This window comes from Lytechinus pictus, chromosome 2 (assembly GCF_037042905.1).
Source record: "Lytechinus pictus isolate F3 Inbred chromosome 2, Lp3.0, whole genome shotgun sequence".
Lineage (NCBI taxonomy): Eukaryota > Metazoa > Echinodermata > Echinoidea > Temnopleuroida > Toxopneustidae > Lytechinus > Lytechinus pictus.
Window position 1 is genome coordinate 11658930 of NC_087246.1, and position 14503 is coordinate 11673432.

A 14503-nucleotide genomic window follows, 5' to 3' on the forward strand; every position below is an offset into this window, starting at 1 on the left:
GTGTGTTTGTGGCTATGTAGAATGTACAATTGATAGATGAAAGACATAGTTTTACAGTACAAAGGGCTGATTTAAAAAAAAAATCTTGAACTTTGATCTGTGTTGTGTTTAATATTGTTCATATATGGTTAAAACATCCAGGAAGAAAAAAAATCAAATTCGTGCAGACATATTTAAAATGACTGACTGAAAAATAATCATTTGATTTATTTCTCACTTGTAATTTCTTGCTGATTTGACTTTTTTTCAGATTTAGATTACCCTGTACGTGTTAATTGATTGAGTAACTAATTGATTTAGATTTCGGTTCTGCCCCTACCTGGCCGGCTCATAACAGTTGTTTTAATTTTAATTTAATTTAATTTTGATTTTGTCTTATATCTACATTCCAATAACAAAAGTATATACAAGTATAATCATTTTTAACATTACATAATGCAAACAACATAATGATAAACATATTCTAATTAAGATATTAATTGAGAATGGTATGATAAAGGTATAATTATAATGTTGATATGAATAAAAGTGCAAGTGTGAGTGTGCTAGTGTTGGGGGGGATGGATTATTAGTTGGTTGGATTCTTCAGAACAGCTTTGAAGGAATTGTTGCATGACTGTCATGTGATAGATCATTCCATAAATCTGCACCATAATGTCTAAATGATTTGTGTGCTATTATTAGTTTTGTATTTGTTAAATGAAAACTTGTGGAGTTCCATGTTGGATAAGAGTGGATGGTGTTGTTGAGGGTAAACATATTTAAAATAAGGGGGAAGTAATCCCCTTTTTATATTTGAACATGCCTGCAGCTTGAAATGTGTGTTTGCTGTAATGTAACTCGGGTTTGGAAATTAAGGGCAGGGTGAGTGACCTCAACATACCCTTTAATGGAAGTTGCTTATGAAATGAGGGGCTTATAAATTAAAACTAACAAGTTTAATGGCCCTACAAATGGGGTTATCTGGGCATGTTGGGAACTGGTGGTCTCGAGGACTGAAGCCAAATGAGGGGAAATGATCAGGGCTTATATAGGCCAGGGAGAACAGGCTGGTCGATGAAAAAAGGGGCCGTGGAAATGTTATGCTTGGGAATCGCTGGCACGCCTGGTAAGACATGAAAAGGGCCACACATACCAAAACTGTCATTATTCGTAAGTACCCCCCCCCCCCAGCCCACGACCCGGATCTGTATGATCGGCCTAATTTTCCTGAGTCAGCTGTAACAATTATTCTATGCATGTGTATATATTGGGTAGGAATCTCTGCTGAAGTCAGAGATTCACTGTGGCTGCTTTACCCATTTTGCATGCAGATCACATAAATATATAACTCCTCTTCTTCTTCTTCTCTATAAGTACAGGCCACCGTCTGGCGTATTGTCGTACTAACTAAAGGGTAAACAATATGATATCATTTTGTTGGGATATACATTTATTGTCAAAATCTGTCACAAAATTAGCTTTATCACGGTCTATCCAGAATATGTATTTTAGCTTGTGATGGAAGACACAAAACTTCTTTTTGAGGCCAATTGGACTTTGGAATCTGTAGTCTCCATATCCTAGACATAACTTACAGACTTGTCAAATTTAAGTCTGTGCCTCCAGACTACATTGATATCGTAACTAGAGGTGACACGACTTTGAAAGGGAAATATGACGAGCCTGAGTCGTTTAGAAAAGCTTGGAACAATTTTCACAAGGTAAGTCAATTCCATTTTCGATTATGATCTATGTTCTGCTACATTATCGTCGAGATCTGCGATGAACATGATGAATAAGGACACTGAGCTGAAGAGCAGAGTCAGAGGCAGAGCTGGTTCTAAAAAATCCCAGTCCCACTTGTTTAAATCTAAGTTTGGTGTTTGTTGATGCTGTGTGTGCATTTTTTCATTCAATGTATGGCAGTGAGTCCAAACTTCGCGCGTGTCCATACTTCGCGGACGGTCGTTATCTAAAAAACTAGCCAATATTTTTAAAATCTGACGTAATCGACGTGAAAAGCGACCTAAAATTACCCTTTGGTGTAAGTTTCTTTAGGATGAGTTCAGTATTCATGAAAATATTGGCAAAAGATCGGCAAATTTGTCACCGTTAGCGTAGCCAGGCGGCTTCTAGAGAGTGAAAATCATTTACTAACGTAAGGTCACTCTCATACGAAGCCATGGCTTCCTTCATATACTTGTGTGTGTACCACCAAAAAACCTGAAACTTTCGCCCCCGAGATTTCTACTTTCTTTCTAAAAGATCTAGCCCTAAATCATGTACATGGGATAAAACTTCATTTCCGACATTTCTACGCTCTCGTTGTTATTTTTGAACAAGAATTCATCAAAAAAATGAGAGAAATATTGTGTAAAGACGGAAGAGACTTGCCCGATGTTTACGCCGCCATCTTGTTTTCTATTGTTCTTCCCCAACGTTACCCGACGCACGCGTCTGTAACGTTGGCGAAGAACAATAGGAAACAAGATGGCGGCGTAAACATCGGGCAAGTCTCTTCCGTCTTTACACAATATTTCTCTCATTTTTTTGATGAATTCTTGTTCAAAAATAACAACGAGAGCGTAGAAATGTCGGAAATGAAGTTTTATCCCATGTACATGATTTAGGGCTAGATCTTTTAGAAAGAAAGTAGAAATCTCGGGGGCGAAAGTTTCAGGTTTTTTGGTGGTACACACGCAAGTATGGTTGGAAGTACCCCTTATCGACCACCTAATCTTCTAAGCATCGTATCTGCGAAAATATTCATCAATTTTACCAAGTTTTCGTCTCATTTGTGCAGAAAATTGAGCAGATCAGATTCCCATGTTTCGCTCGGCGACTCCGATTCAATCCGCGTATATATCGACGATCAACGAATGCGACGATTTTCCATTTGCTCATTTGCACCCGTCTTTTGAAACCGACCACCCGCGATACACTAAGTTTACGGCCGATTCTTGTCGCGGTGGCGAAATATTTTTACTCTTCCAAATCATTTCTATGATGTCAACATGCTAAATGATCGTCTCACTACTTCCAGTGCGAGCTCCAGCACATGATTCGACGATTGACGACGGGTATTTGTTCTAAAGCCGTTTCCTATCGGATTTCTTGGTTTTTCAGCAGGATTTGGGTTTGGTCAATACAATTTTGATTAATTCTACTAAATTTTTACTTTTTGTTGCTTCTTTTTTTCTCGTAAAATCGATTCATACCGTTTCTATGGACACTGCGCCTACTCTCCCGCGCGTATCGTTTGTAATACGCAATAATTTTAACGCGCGCAAGGTGGTCGGTTTCAAAAGAGGTGGTCGATATGTGGTAGTCTCACCATATATGAAGGAAGCCATGGCTTCGTATGAGAGTGACCTTACGTTAGTAAATGATTTTCACTCTCTAGAAGCCGCCTGGCTACGTTAGCGCCCGTTTTGAAGAAATCTGATATTTTCAACAAGCATCACGATATCACCATTTTGCAAGCAGAAATCATCAAAAATGTGAGTTAAATGTGATACTAACCGATTCTATAGCATTTTGCCATCAATCTGATATAATTATTTCACTTTTTGAGCTTGAGTTTTTGTTTAAATGTCCACAAAAACTTTGGTCCGCGAAGTTAGGTCACACTTTTTCTGAACGGTTTTCCAGCACAGCGCGCATTCGCCGATCGGAATAGAATTTTGAGATCGCGATACCGGCGAATCCCCTTGACCTACTTTACATTTTCGTCCATGATTTTATAGTTTACGATCTTGCCGTCAATGTGGTTACTATTTCTTGAATTGGTTTTGTATAAATTATGAATATTTTGTGAAAAAATTTAAGCCTGATAAATATTTTTGAAAAGTGCGCGAAGTTTGGACACCCCATCATATGAACTATGATTTTTATGAATGATGGGGTGTCCAAACTTCGCGGACTTTTCAAAAATATTCTTCAGGCTTAAATTTGTTCACAAAATATTCACAATTTATGCAAAACCAATTTAAGAAATAGTTACCACATTGACGGCAAGATCGTAAACTAAATTAAAATCATTGACAAAAATGTGAAGTTGGTCAAGCCAAGCCCAAGGGCAAGGGATTTCGCCGGTATCGCAATCTCAAAATTCTATTCCGATCGACGAATGCGTGCTGTGCTGGAAAACCGTTTTGAAAAAGTGTGACCTAACTTCGCGGACCAAAGATTTTGAGGAGATTTAAACAAAATCTCAAGCTCAAAAGGTGAGATATTTATATCAGATTGACGACAAAATGCTATAGAACGTAGAGGGCAGTACACACATCAGTGTTGCTATTAGGAAGGTCCACTCAATACGCGCATACAATGTTTTGAAATCGGCCGTGAATAATACGTGTGAGGAATTTGATACTGGCCCAAACACGGAGTGAAATAAGGGTGAAGAGTAAGAAATTAAGCTATTTTTCTTTCTCATTATATTTTTTTTCTTTAATTTTTACAATAAACCAGTTTTTGATCCCACCTTTGTCACTCGGAATATCCGATCGAGTTCACCGTCTCGAAGTTCGGGTAGGTGGAGCGGTAGTGAAGTGGAGTGGGGCCTGCACGAACTTCGCCCGAGGTAGATCATGACCAATGTCAATGATGACCAGGGAAGTGGGAGTCGCGCGACAGCGTAGTCTGTAGTTAGTCACTGTTTTTTTTCTCTATTAGTAAGCTTATTTTTTCCCATTTCGGTGCATTTCAGGCCAAGGAATAATAATCTTTATTTTGGTCCAGTTCTTTTTATATATTTTTCATGAAATAAAGACAAAAGTCGATGAGCCCGTCGGGGGGATTTTGGATTGTTAACCCTGGCTCTAATAAGCCTAAAGGCCTAATGGCGGCTCCACGATCGCGAGCTGTCTGTTTAAAAACTCCTTGAAACAGATGGCTGCCAGCTGCCAGTAGTCAGCACAATTCCCCCATGCTATTATACCATAGTTTACGGTATTGACGGCAAGATCGTAAACTATCATTGACAAAGATGGGAAGTAGTAGGTATTTTACAAAAAAATAAATTTGAGAAATGAGGTGTTTGCTTCATACATGTAGCATCATTTAGAGCTCATCAAGACCTTTCATTTAATACCTCATTCATTTTAATAACCCCAGTAACAAGAAAGTTATGGTAGTTTTAAGTTCGTAAAAATCGCCTATTCAATTCTTATGTATTCCTTTGTTTTTGAAAGCAAAAGTTGTGACCTTAATTGGGACTAAAGTGCACTAATAGAAAACAACAATGCGCATACATTGGCATATGGAAGTGCCCAACAACACACCCAAAAATTACAGACGCCGCTGAAACAGGGACATAAAAAACACACTTAGCGTCAGTAGATTTCTTTCAAATTTCACCAGGATGTAGTTTAAATGTTGTGCTATCGGAATGAATACCTTTTAGAGTGGGATGATACCTGTAAATATGAATAGCAAGAGGTTGAAAGCAAGGCCAAAGTTCTAGTAGCGCACAGAGTCGCAAGATCACCAAGTGAGATTTTTTTCAAGTCTAGACAGCTGCCATAAACATTCAACTGTAAAAACAATAATGTCATGGGAAATAACCTTTCCTTGCACATGCAAACACAATACAAAGCAATGCCCCCACAGTCAGCCTGCAATTATAGGCAGCACACTCAATGCCTCATTCAGAATGCACCTAGAGGGCGCTTTTGTTGTAATATACCTAGAAGTAGGTCAAGGGGTTTCGCCGGTATCGTGATCTCAAAATTCTATTCTGATCGACAAATGCGTGCTGTGCTAGAAAACCATTCCGAAAAAGTGTGACCTAACTTCGCAGACTAAAGTTTTTGTGGAGATTTAAACAAAAATTCAAGCTCAAAAGGTGAAATATTTATCACAGATTGGCGATAAAATGCTATAGAATCAGTCAGTACCACATTGAAATCACATTTGTGATGATATCTTCTAGCAAAATGATGATATCATGATGCTTCTTGAGAATTTCAGATTTCTTCGGAACAGGCGCTAATGGTGACAAATTTGCAGATCTTTTGTCAATATTTTCATGAATACTGAACTCATCCTAAAGAAACTTAGGGTAATTTTAGGTTGCTTTTCACGTTGATGATGTCAGATTTTAAGGATATTGGCTAGTTTTTTAGATAATGACCATCCGCGAGGTATGAACGCACGCGAAGTTTGGACTCACTGCCATACATAAAATATCACATTAAAAAAAGAAATTAGGCCTATATCTACTTGACAAGATTATGATGGTGGTCCCTAAGTCACCAAACGATTTGATTTAAGATTTAACATGAATTTCTTTTTATTTCACAAAATCTTTCAGTTGATAATGTTCCTTATGTTATTATGAGTAAGTTAAGTGTACCAAATATCTCATAAAAATTTGAAAGAATTAGGCCTAGATCTAGATTTATATATTTTCTTGGGAAAAAAAATGGTACCCCATGTCTGCGCACCCATTCACTTTGCACACGATTCTGGGATTTGATGAAAAATGCTGCATTTTGAGGAAAAGTTTATCGATTTTTAGTACAGTGATTTATTTTTAGGCAATATTATTTAGAACAAAATTGAAGACGATGTTACAACTAATCTAACGTTTACTCAATAGAAATCCTTTTATAATTCTTTTTTTTTTGTAATCCAAAATCTGGTTGTTTCAAAAGTGTTCGGACACCCCACCCCCCATTATAAAAGGAGAAACAGCTTCATAGATTTATAAACATAACTGGATATGATCTCCATTTATAATTTTTAAATATTTTTACAAGCTTTCCAATGGTACAAAATTTGTTTGGATTCCTTAAAAATGTCATACTCCGATTCCCTAATAAAACAAGCCTTCAATAATTTTTACATAACAAAATCCGTTCCTCTTTGATTTAAAATATCTCCATCAATATTTCAAACAATGAGATGATTTAAGCACCATTATTTTTCTTATTTCACAAACTCTCGAATGTTACAAACTTTTTTTCCTGATTCTTTTAAGATTTCAAGAAGTCTCTGATCTCCCTGCGTGATGTGGCACGGCGCACTGAATCTGAATTCAATTAGCCCCATAGCCCAGGCCAGGATAAGGGGTCATAATCATCAATCACGCTGCCAAACAGTAGCACTTCAGCGGCAGTGGCATTGTCCTGATAATGAAACAACTACACATTCATGGAGCTCACAATTTACAATGTCAAATGATCATCAATAATTGAAGTTCATATGCTTAACATTTTTTAAACTAAAAATAGCATGCAATGCCACTAAATATAAAGAACTTTCTGCAACATGCAAATCAGCTCTCCCATCAAAAATTGTGTACACTCGCTGAAATTTCATTCCACAAGATTTTTTAATTTTGTCCAACTCGCTTTTTTGTTAAAGCAGAAATGAAAAGAACATGGGCATGCACCTATTAATACTTTATAATATTTACCAGGGTTTTCCTCAACTGAAAATGTAAACTGGTTAGTTGTGACCCAAGCAAGTGTGGCTTAATTGCGCACCACGAGCATGAATTGAGAAGTCCCTTATGGGTAAGGTTTTCATTTTGTGCATTATTGTTTCTGCAGACTGTGATTGTATGCAATCTTGGAAGTACAAGTTGGTTCATAATTTACCTGCATGGCTTGCATCCACTGTGCAAATAAAAGTGCATTAAATGATGAACATGGTTTACAGGATATGTCAAAAGGAATGAGCTAGGACAAGAAAATGAAAAAAGAAAGTATGACACTAATCCAACTTCCAGAATTAAATTCCATTGATAGAATTTGAATTTCGATATTGTGAGATAGCTATAAGGAAATAAAAATAGGTTTTATTCTCAGATATATTTATCAGCATTGTGCTTCTGATTCCTATTTGATAAAAACGCTGTTACCAGAACCTGATTGCATTGGTTGGATTCAAGTATGACCCAACTTTGGCCTAAGTAAAACAATATAAATTTACCTAATTTGGTATGTATTGTGACCTGGCACTTATTTTATTGTAAGTATTAAATGTGTATTTTTAATTGATTGTTTAAACTTTTCTTTCAGGGTTCGAGATTTGATGAGAGCTGGTGTCATGAAAGAAATGGACAAACCACTTTGGTATGATGTAATGGCAACCTTTCCCCCTAGAGATGAGCCAACTTTCAAACAGCCAATCTCTCCAGAACCTCTGAAGGAACTTATTTATCCAGAAGACAAACAAAGGGCGTAAGTATTTTAATAACTTTGAAAGTCAAAGAGTAAGCAAGTCAGAAATGAAAAACATATAATTGGACATGTTCTCTATAGGAAAAACGTCAATGGAGAATGAATCCTTGAAAGAAGTTGTCTGAAAGTAGAAAAATCAAAGCATATAAATCAGATCAATAAAGTTTTGATTAGACAAACATTGAGAAAGTTATGAGCACTTGAATGTTGATCACTATACTATATTCTCATTAGCAATATGACCAAGATTTGTGATGTCACACATGAACAACTCTATCTTTTTAACATTAAAAATATATCACAAAACATCTATTTTTTATCATTGTAAAAAAAGGTACCAAGTACAAACTCTTTGTTCATAATGTACTTTGTTTAATGCCTTGTTTAATACTTGGTTTAATGTTATTACATGTCCTCCTATGAAAAGAACATTTGATCCCTTGGGGATAGGCTTGATAAAAGTGATAATTTAAGTTTATTATGTACCAAACTAATGGGAGAGTTGTTTCAAATGTGACATCACACATCTTGGTTACATTGCGAATAGGAGGATTCCATAACATCAGTAATCTCAATATTCAAATGGTCATAACTATCTTATATTTTTTTTCAAATTTTCTTAAACTTTCATAGATGTGTTCCTTTAATTTTTCTGTACTAATTTGTGTTCTGGTTTCAAGGGTTTATTTTCCTGTAAGTACTGGTACTTTTTTGTGTGGTATGAGGTTTTTTAATAGTATACTAACCCTTGCACAACAAATGTATACCTGGCAATTTAGCTCAATGTGCAAATGGAATACACTGTGTCGTGAACTTGTTATATTCTGATGCCACTAGCATGCATATAAGAATTACATACGTGCTAATGGTTTGCTTAGTATCACTCCAGAACTAGTCTTAAAAATGACCTGGAGAATAGAGCTTCAGGAGTATATGATATGAATATTAATGGAAACGCCAGCTGCAGGTATAACCTGGGTAATATATATACTACCGGTACGATTTTCAATATAAATTATGCTATATATTGATATACTGGTAAAACTTTATTGTAATTTCACTTTAAAGATTCTTCAATAACCATAATACCTGTTCTTGACCATTTTTATTTAGCCTTTCTGTATTGGAACTTTATATTTGGAAACTCAATTGATAATAAGTACAAAGGAGTGTCAGGGACATGAAATTTCTCATCAGATGTAGACAAAAACTAACGTAAATTGAATTACTTTTGTTTGAATGACAGTGTGCTGTCAATTTTGGATGTTCAGAATCCAAACAATGCGTACTAACTAATTGTGAATTGAACCAACTTTTCTCATGTAATTCCTGTCCATTAATCTTACATTGCAATGACTAGCCACATATTTAAATTATGAGATATATATTATATTGTGCTCATTTGAATTATATTTCATGTATACAGAAAATTCTACCAGACATATGGAAACCAGCAAACCATAGACTTGACAAGACATTCAGCAGTCAAGGATTCAGTTTGCAGCAGGTCAGTATAGTTAAACATTAAAGGCAGGGGAAGTTTAAGCAATATAAAGACTTTTATAACTTGCACCTAGGACTGGGCGGCGCCAGTAATGTCTTGACATCGATGTCTGTATCACTTCAGTGCTTGGAAAAACTCATTTTAGGGAGGTGTATACCATATAAAAAGTGTTCCCTGTTGATGATCCTAAAATATTGTGAGCTTAGCCGTGTTAGTGCTTATCTATTTCAATCCATAAGGTCATGATGCATTGATATATTGAGTCTGCACAATATATATTTGCGTGAACTTCAGAAGTCCTCATTCCTGCATTAAGTAACAACACTATGTAACTCATTTCATCCGGGTAATAATATCAAAGTCCTTTGGGAGTGCATAGAAATGTTATAATCATAGTGTGATAATGCGCTATACAAGCACTGTTTATTGTTATTTCATTTTTTATTTTCGTATGTGTGATTTGAGTAGATTTGTAAATTTCTGTCTAATATTAACTGAGATAGGTTCAGTTAATTATTGGTTTTGTCAGAAATTATTACAGAAAAAAGAAGTTTTTGAAACTAACTTATTTGATTTTATATTGATAGTTGTGAATCCATTTTGATTTTATCCTCGAAATTGTCTCGACATCTGTAGGTTCATTCAGACTTACCAAGATTTGGAGACTAAGAATGAAGGTTTAAGTGATGAAGATCTCATGATTGCAACAGAGCAAGCTTTAGCAGCTGAAGGAATCAGATTACAGAGACGAGGGATGCCAAGAAAGCAAACAAGGAAAGAGGCAAGTCAAATACAAGAATGAGCACAATTAATGTAACTGCTAACCATTGCCCCAAACTAGTTTATTTTCCATGTTATTTATAAATTTACAACTGTACGACAATACTCCAGACGGTGGCCTGTACTTATTGAGAAGAAGAAGAAGAAAATAAATCAAGATTATTTAAACCCTGTTTGAATTTTTGACATATCAATACATTTTTTTTTTGTAAAATGAATGTTGACCAATATTGAAACTTTTAATTGTTATACATCCTGTTACTCAAGAAGTTTCTTGTCTAACCAAACCACCCTTTTTGATAATTTCTATTGCTGTAATACACGCTGAAGCTTTTGATGTCCACAAAATGGTCCAAGAATCATGCTTATTATGTATCTGGATAGTATGCTAGCACTTTAAAGTTTTGTTTGATAGCTCCTGTACTCGCATCTTTTGTGATTATTAAATTTACACCATGGTGACTTTGGCTCAAAACAATGCAATATTTAGGATATTTTATTGTGCCACATAGGCAGACATTCCTCTTGATTTTGCAAATTATTTTGAAGAGTCATTAGCATTACTGGTAATTTATATTTTCCAACTATTCATTTTCCTCTGATTTTGCAGACTTCATCACAAGAACGGAAGCCAGAGATTAGTGGCCTAGCAAAACTCCTACAAGATGCCTTAACAAAAGAAGGCCCACAAACTAGATGATACGAATACGAAGAGAAAAAAATGGATTTTTATGCTCTTGTAAAGTGAGGAACTCTTTTAAAGTGCCAGCTATTTTGGATTCTCAGTGATGCAAGTCAAGAGTCGTTGCTTTGGGATACTTTATGGAAATCCCTCTGTCCTTAACTCAATCATTTCATGCTTTGGATCCATATTAAGCTGTTAGATACCTGGATGGTGTTTCTTAAAAGCTGTTCATAAGTTACTCATTACTCTTCACATATTAATGCATGAATGATGAACTCTTCTTGCATTGAATAAGATACCCATTGTTTGCAATGGGAGTGAAATTCCTATAACCATAAATAATATTTACAATTTATCAACTTCTTATTCAGATGCTTACATATTACAAAAGTTATCATTTTATAAAGATCGGAATTCACTTTAGCTGATGGGATTCAAAGTGATTGGCACCAAAAAAAATGTCACCAGTCATGCGTAACTTATGAACAACTTAATGAAATGGCCCCCTGGATCAGCTTTTTTAATTTCATGTCACGCTGCCCTAGCTGCAGAAAAGTGTGGGGTCCTGAGACTGCTGATCATGTTGCGACTTTTACAATTGTGATCATTGCGAACCGACGTTACAAAGTGGAGATACTACCATCTGACTGAGCGGAGAGGATCAGAGTACACATTATTCAATTTGGCTTGTTTAAATCTAGCAGAAACTTGTAATCAGGAAACTCTGAGGCCTGCTTCATAAAGATTGCTATTATAGTAACTTCACCACTGAAGTTACTTGTAATTCAACTGGCTCTTGAGCCCTGTTACCATACAAGTAACTGTGTCATTAACAGTAAAGTTGTAAGCAATGGGACCCCAGTAAGCACTGACATCCACAAGATGTAATCCAGACTGATCATCGTCATGTGTCCATATGGGGATAATAGAGTGTTGATTGCTATTTCATGTAAAAATTCATCTAATATGATCTTCAACTCATCACATATACATGTAATTACTAATTTACAAAATGTGTTGATGGGAAGAATCATTGGGTGAGAAGTTACATTTCAATTTGCTGGCATCTAAATGATTTAATACTTCATTTTGGAATTGACATATAATGGGAAATACAGAAAAGTGAATATTTTGCTCGAACAAGAGTTAACCCTATCCATGCCGGGGGGGGGGGCCTTGGAGGCCCCCCCCTCAACGATTCGCGCAATATTTTCGCCTTGCGAAATTTTTTGACCGGGCCGCTCGCTGACTTTTTACTTTCAAGTCTTGCGCAACTTTTGAGACCAGTTTTGCGTCACCCGGGTACGCGGTTTTCGAAATTACGTAACAATATGTAAGTGCATGTCAGACCAAAAATTGCTCAAAAACATGATTTCGTGTACAAAGTCAATGCAAATTGGGTTTATGGGTTTACAACAAAAAATCATAAATGTATGATTAGTTTTAGTTTTGCTGGTCTAAATGTATTTATTTTATGCTGTTATGATCTCAGAAGAGTCCCCAACAAATTTCATTGAAAAAACAATGAAAAACAAAAGGTCCAAAAAACAGGGAAATACATAAGAAATTGCAAAAAACAATAAAATACATAAGAAATTGATCTGATATCGCATTTTTTTTCTTGTTCACTTGCTAGGAACACCAAAAAGAGTTTTTATACCAAAAATTGGACCATTTGGAGCTTTATTTAGGGAGTTAGAGGGAAAAGTATGATTTCGCATACTAATTATGCATAAATTAGCATAATCGCTTAATAGCAATTTGCATGAAATAAATTACTATACAGTCTTGTAGATTATGTCCAAGACAACCTGCGTGCAACTTTTTGGCGCGATCGCGCGGCCAACGGCTGAGATCTCAAGGGGGGGCCTCGGCGGCCCCCCATCCCCCCAGCCATATGAACTCCAAAAATACCCCGGCCTAGATAGGGTTAAGACTAGAAGTGATATATGTAATAGTACTTTTTACAAGCATTGTGCTCTTATCAGTATTTCATCCACTCTCTGTAATTTTCATTTTATTCACACTTATGAAAACACAGACTATTGCACTATAGTTCAATATAGTACTAAACTAAAGGCTCAGTGGTTAGTTTAGATCAAGAGATAAGATAAAAATAAACAGGGAAGAAAATTATATTGGAAAAGAATCTGTTTACCGGTATATGAAAATATGGAGGAAGAGAGCATAAATTGTACACATGATGCACTATTGAAAGGAATATGATTGTGACAGATTTGGGTGCAAATTTTACAAATGGTAGCCAAAGTTCACCATTGTGTTGTCAACAGTTTTTTTTTATGACAATGAAAGTGTGTTCATACATATGTCAGCATGTAGGTTATGCAATTCACCTCACCTCAGCTGAACAATGTTTTAAAACAATGGTTGCTGATATTTGTCCCACCAAATCTGAACTTTTGCTTGAAAATTGATGAGTTGCTCATGAAGAGTTTTGAAAAACTATTTTCCATTTAATAATGGACAAGAAATAAATACATGTACTCATAATATTAGTTGTAAAGGTTCCATGAATAAATAATTGACTGATATAGATACAGAAGGAAAAGAGAATATGAAGAGATTGGTGTAAAAGGTCAGAGTGAGAGAGAGAGAGAGAGGGGGGGGGGATGGGAAAGGATTAACAAGAGAAATAAGGGCATTGGTTGGTCGGTAGGCAGAGGGAGAGAGAGAGGGAGAGAAAGGGTGGAGTTGAAAGAAATACAATCTGAAAGGTGATACAAAGTGTTATGATGATATAATCCTCAATTCTCTAATCTTTTCCGATTGTACATAATAATTCTGGAAAACCCATTTTCTGTATTTGATATGATAAATTGTAGTTTGGCCTTTCATCCAGATGATCCAGTGGTATTTTATAGTTTGCTTAAGTGCTTTGTTCCAGAGGCACAACTCCTGTATCAATTATCTTCGAAGAATGAGGAAAGTTTAGATGTAATTGCAGTGCACTGTGCACTATTTTTTTCATAAAGTGCATTGCACTATCTAGGGAATAATATTTGATAGTAGTTGCATTCATCCAAAATTGCAATGAAACAAGTGCAGTAAGAGCCCATTAAACATGTGTGCTTGTGCAACCAGGAGATGAAATAGGCCATTTAGTGTCAGTTTGGTTGAGAAACACACTATTTTCTTTCTCTAATATTAAAGTTTCAGATGTGGAAAACCGAATATCACATTCAGAAGATGAGTCATTACTCAGTTGGCAAATGAATGTAAATACAATTTTTCTCGGGTTTGATTAGCAATAGCAGCAATCAAATGTCTCAGAGGTGATTTAGCCAAGTTTAACCAAATTGAATTATTGATTTATTCACTAATTGAAAGTACCAGTATGAT

At 35.8% G+C, this 14503-nt stretch overlaps 1 protein-coding gene across 1 annotated transcript; it reads left to right on the forward strand.

Moving 5' to 3' along the window:
- Positions 1 to 1265: 1265 nt before the first annotated feature.
- Positions 1266 to 13659, forward strand: LOC129254823 (small ribosomal subunit protein mS23-like). Its single transcript, XM_054893355.2, has 5 exons — positions 1266 to 1703; positions 8013 to 8174; positions 9601 to 9681; positions 10315 to 10459; positions 11069 to 13659. The coding sequence occupies exons 1-5, from the start codon at positions 1657 to 1659 to the stop codon at positions 11156 to 11158; spliced, it is 525 nt and encodes a 174-aa protein (XP_054749330.1). The 5' UTR covers positions 1266 to 1656; the 3' UTR covers positions 11159 to 13659.
- Positions 13660 to 14503: the final 844 nt, after the last annotated feature.

What these genes read in the sequence shown, in the direction of transcription:
- LOC129254823 (XM_054893355.2), top strand. Translation starts at nt 1,657, where the DNA reads ATGACGAGCCTGAGTCGTTTAGAAAAGCTTGGAACAATTTTCACAAG. An exon ending in AAGGATTCAGTTTGCAGCAG is followed by an intron (nt 9,682 to 10,314) that starts GTCAGTATAGTT and finishes CGACATCTGTAG; the next exon opens with GTTCATTCAGACTTACCAAG. An exon ending in GAAAGCAAACAAGGAAAGAG is followed by an intron (nt 10,460 to 11,068) that starts GCAAGTCAAATA and finishes CTGATTTTGCAG; the next exon opens with ACTTCATCACAAGAACGGAA.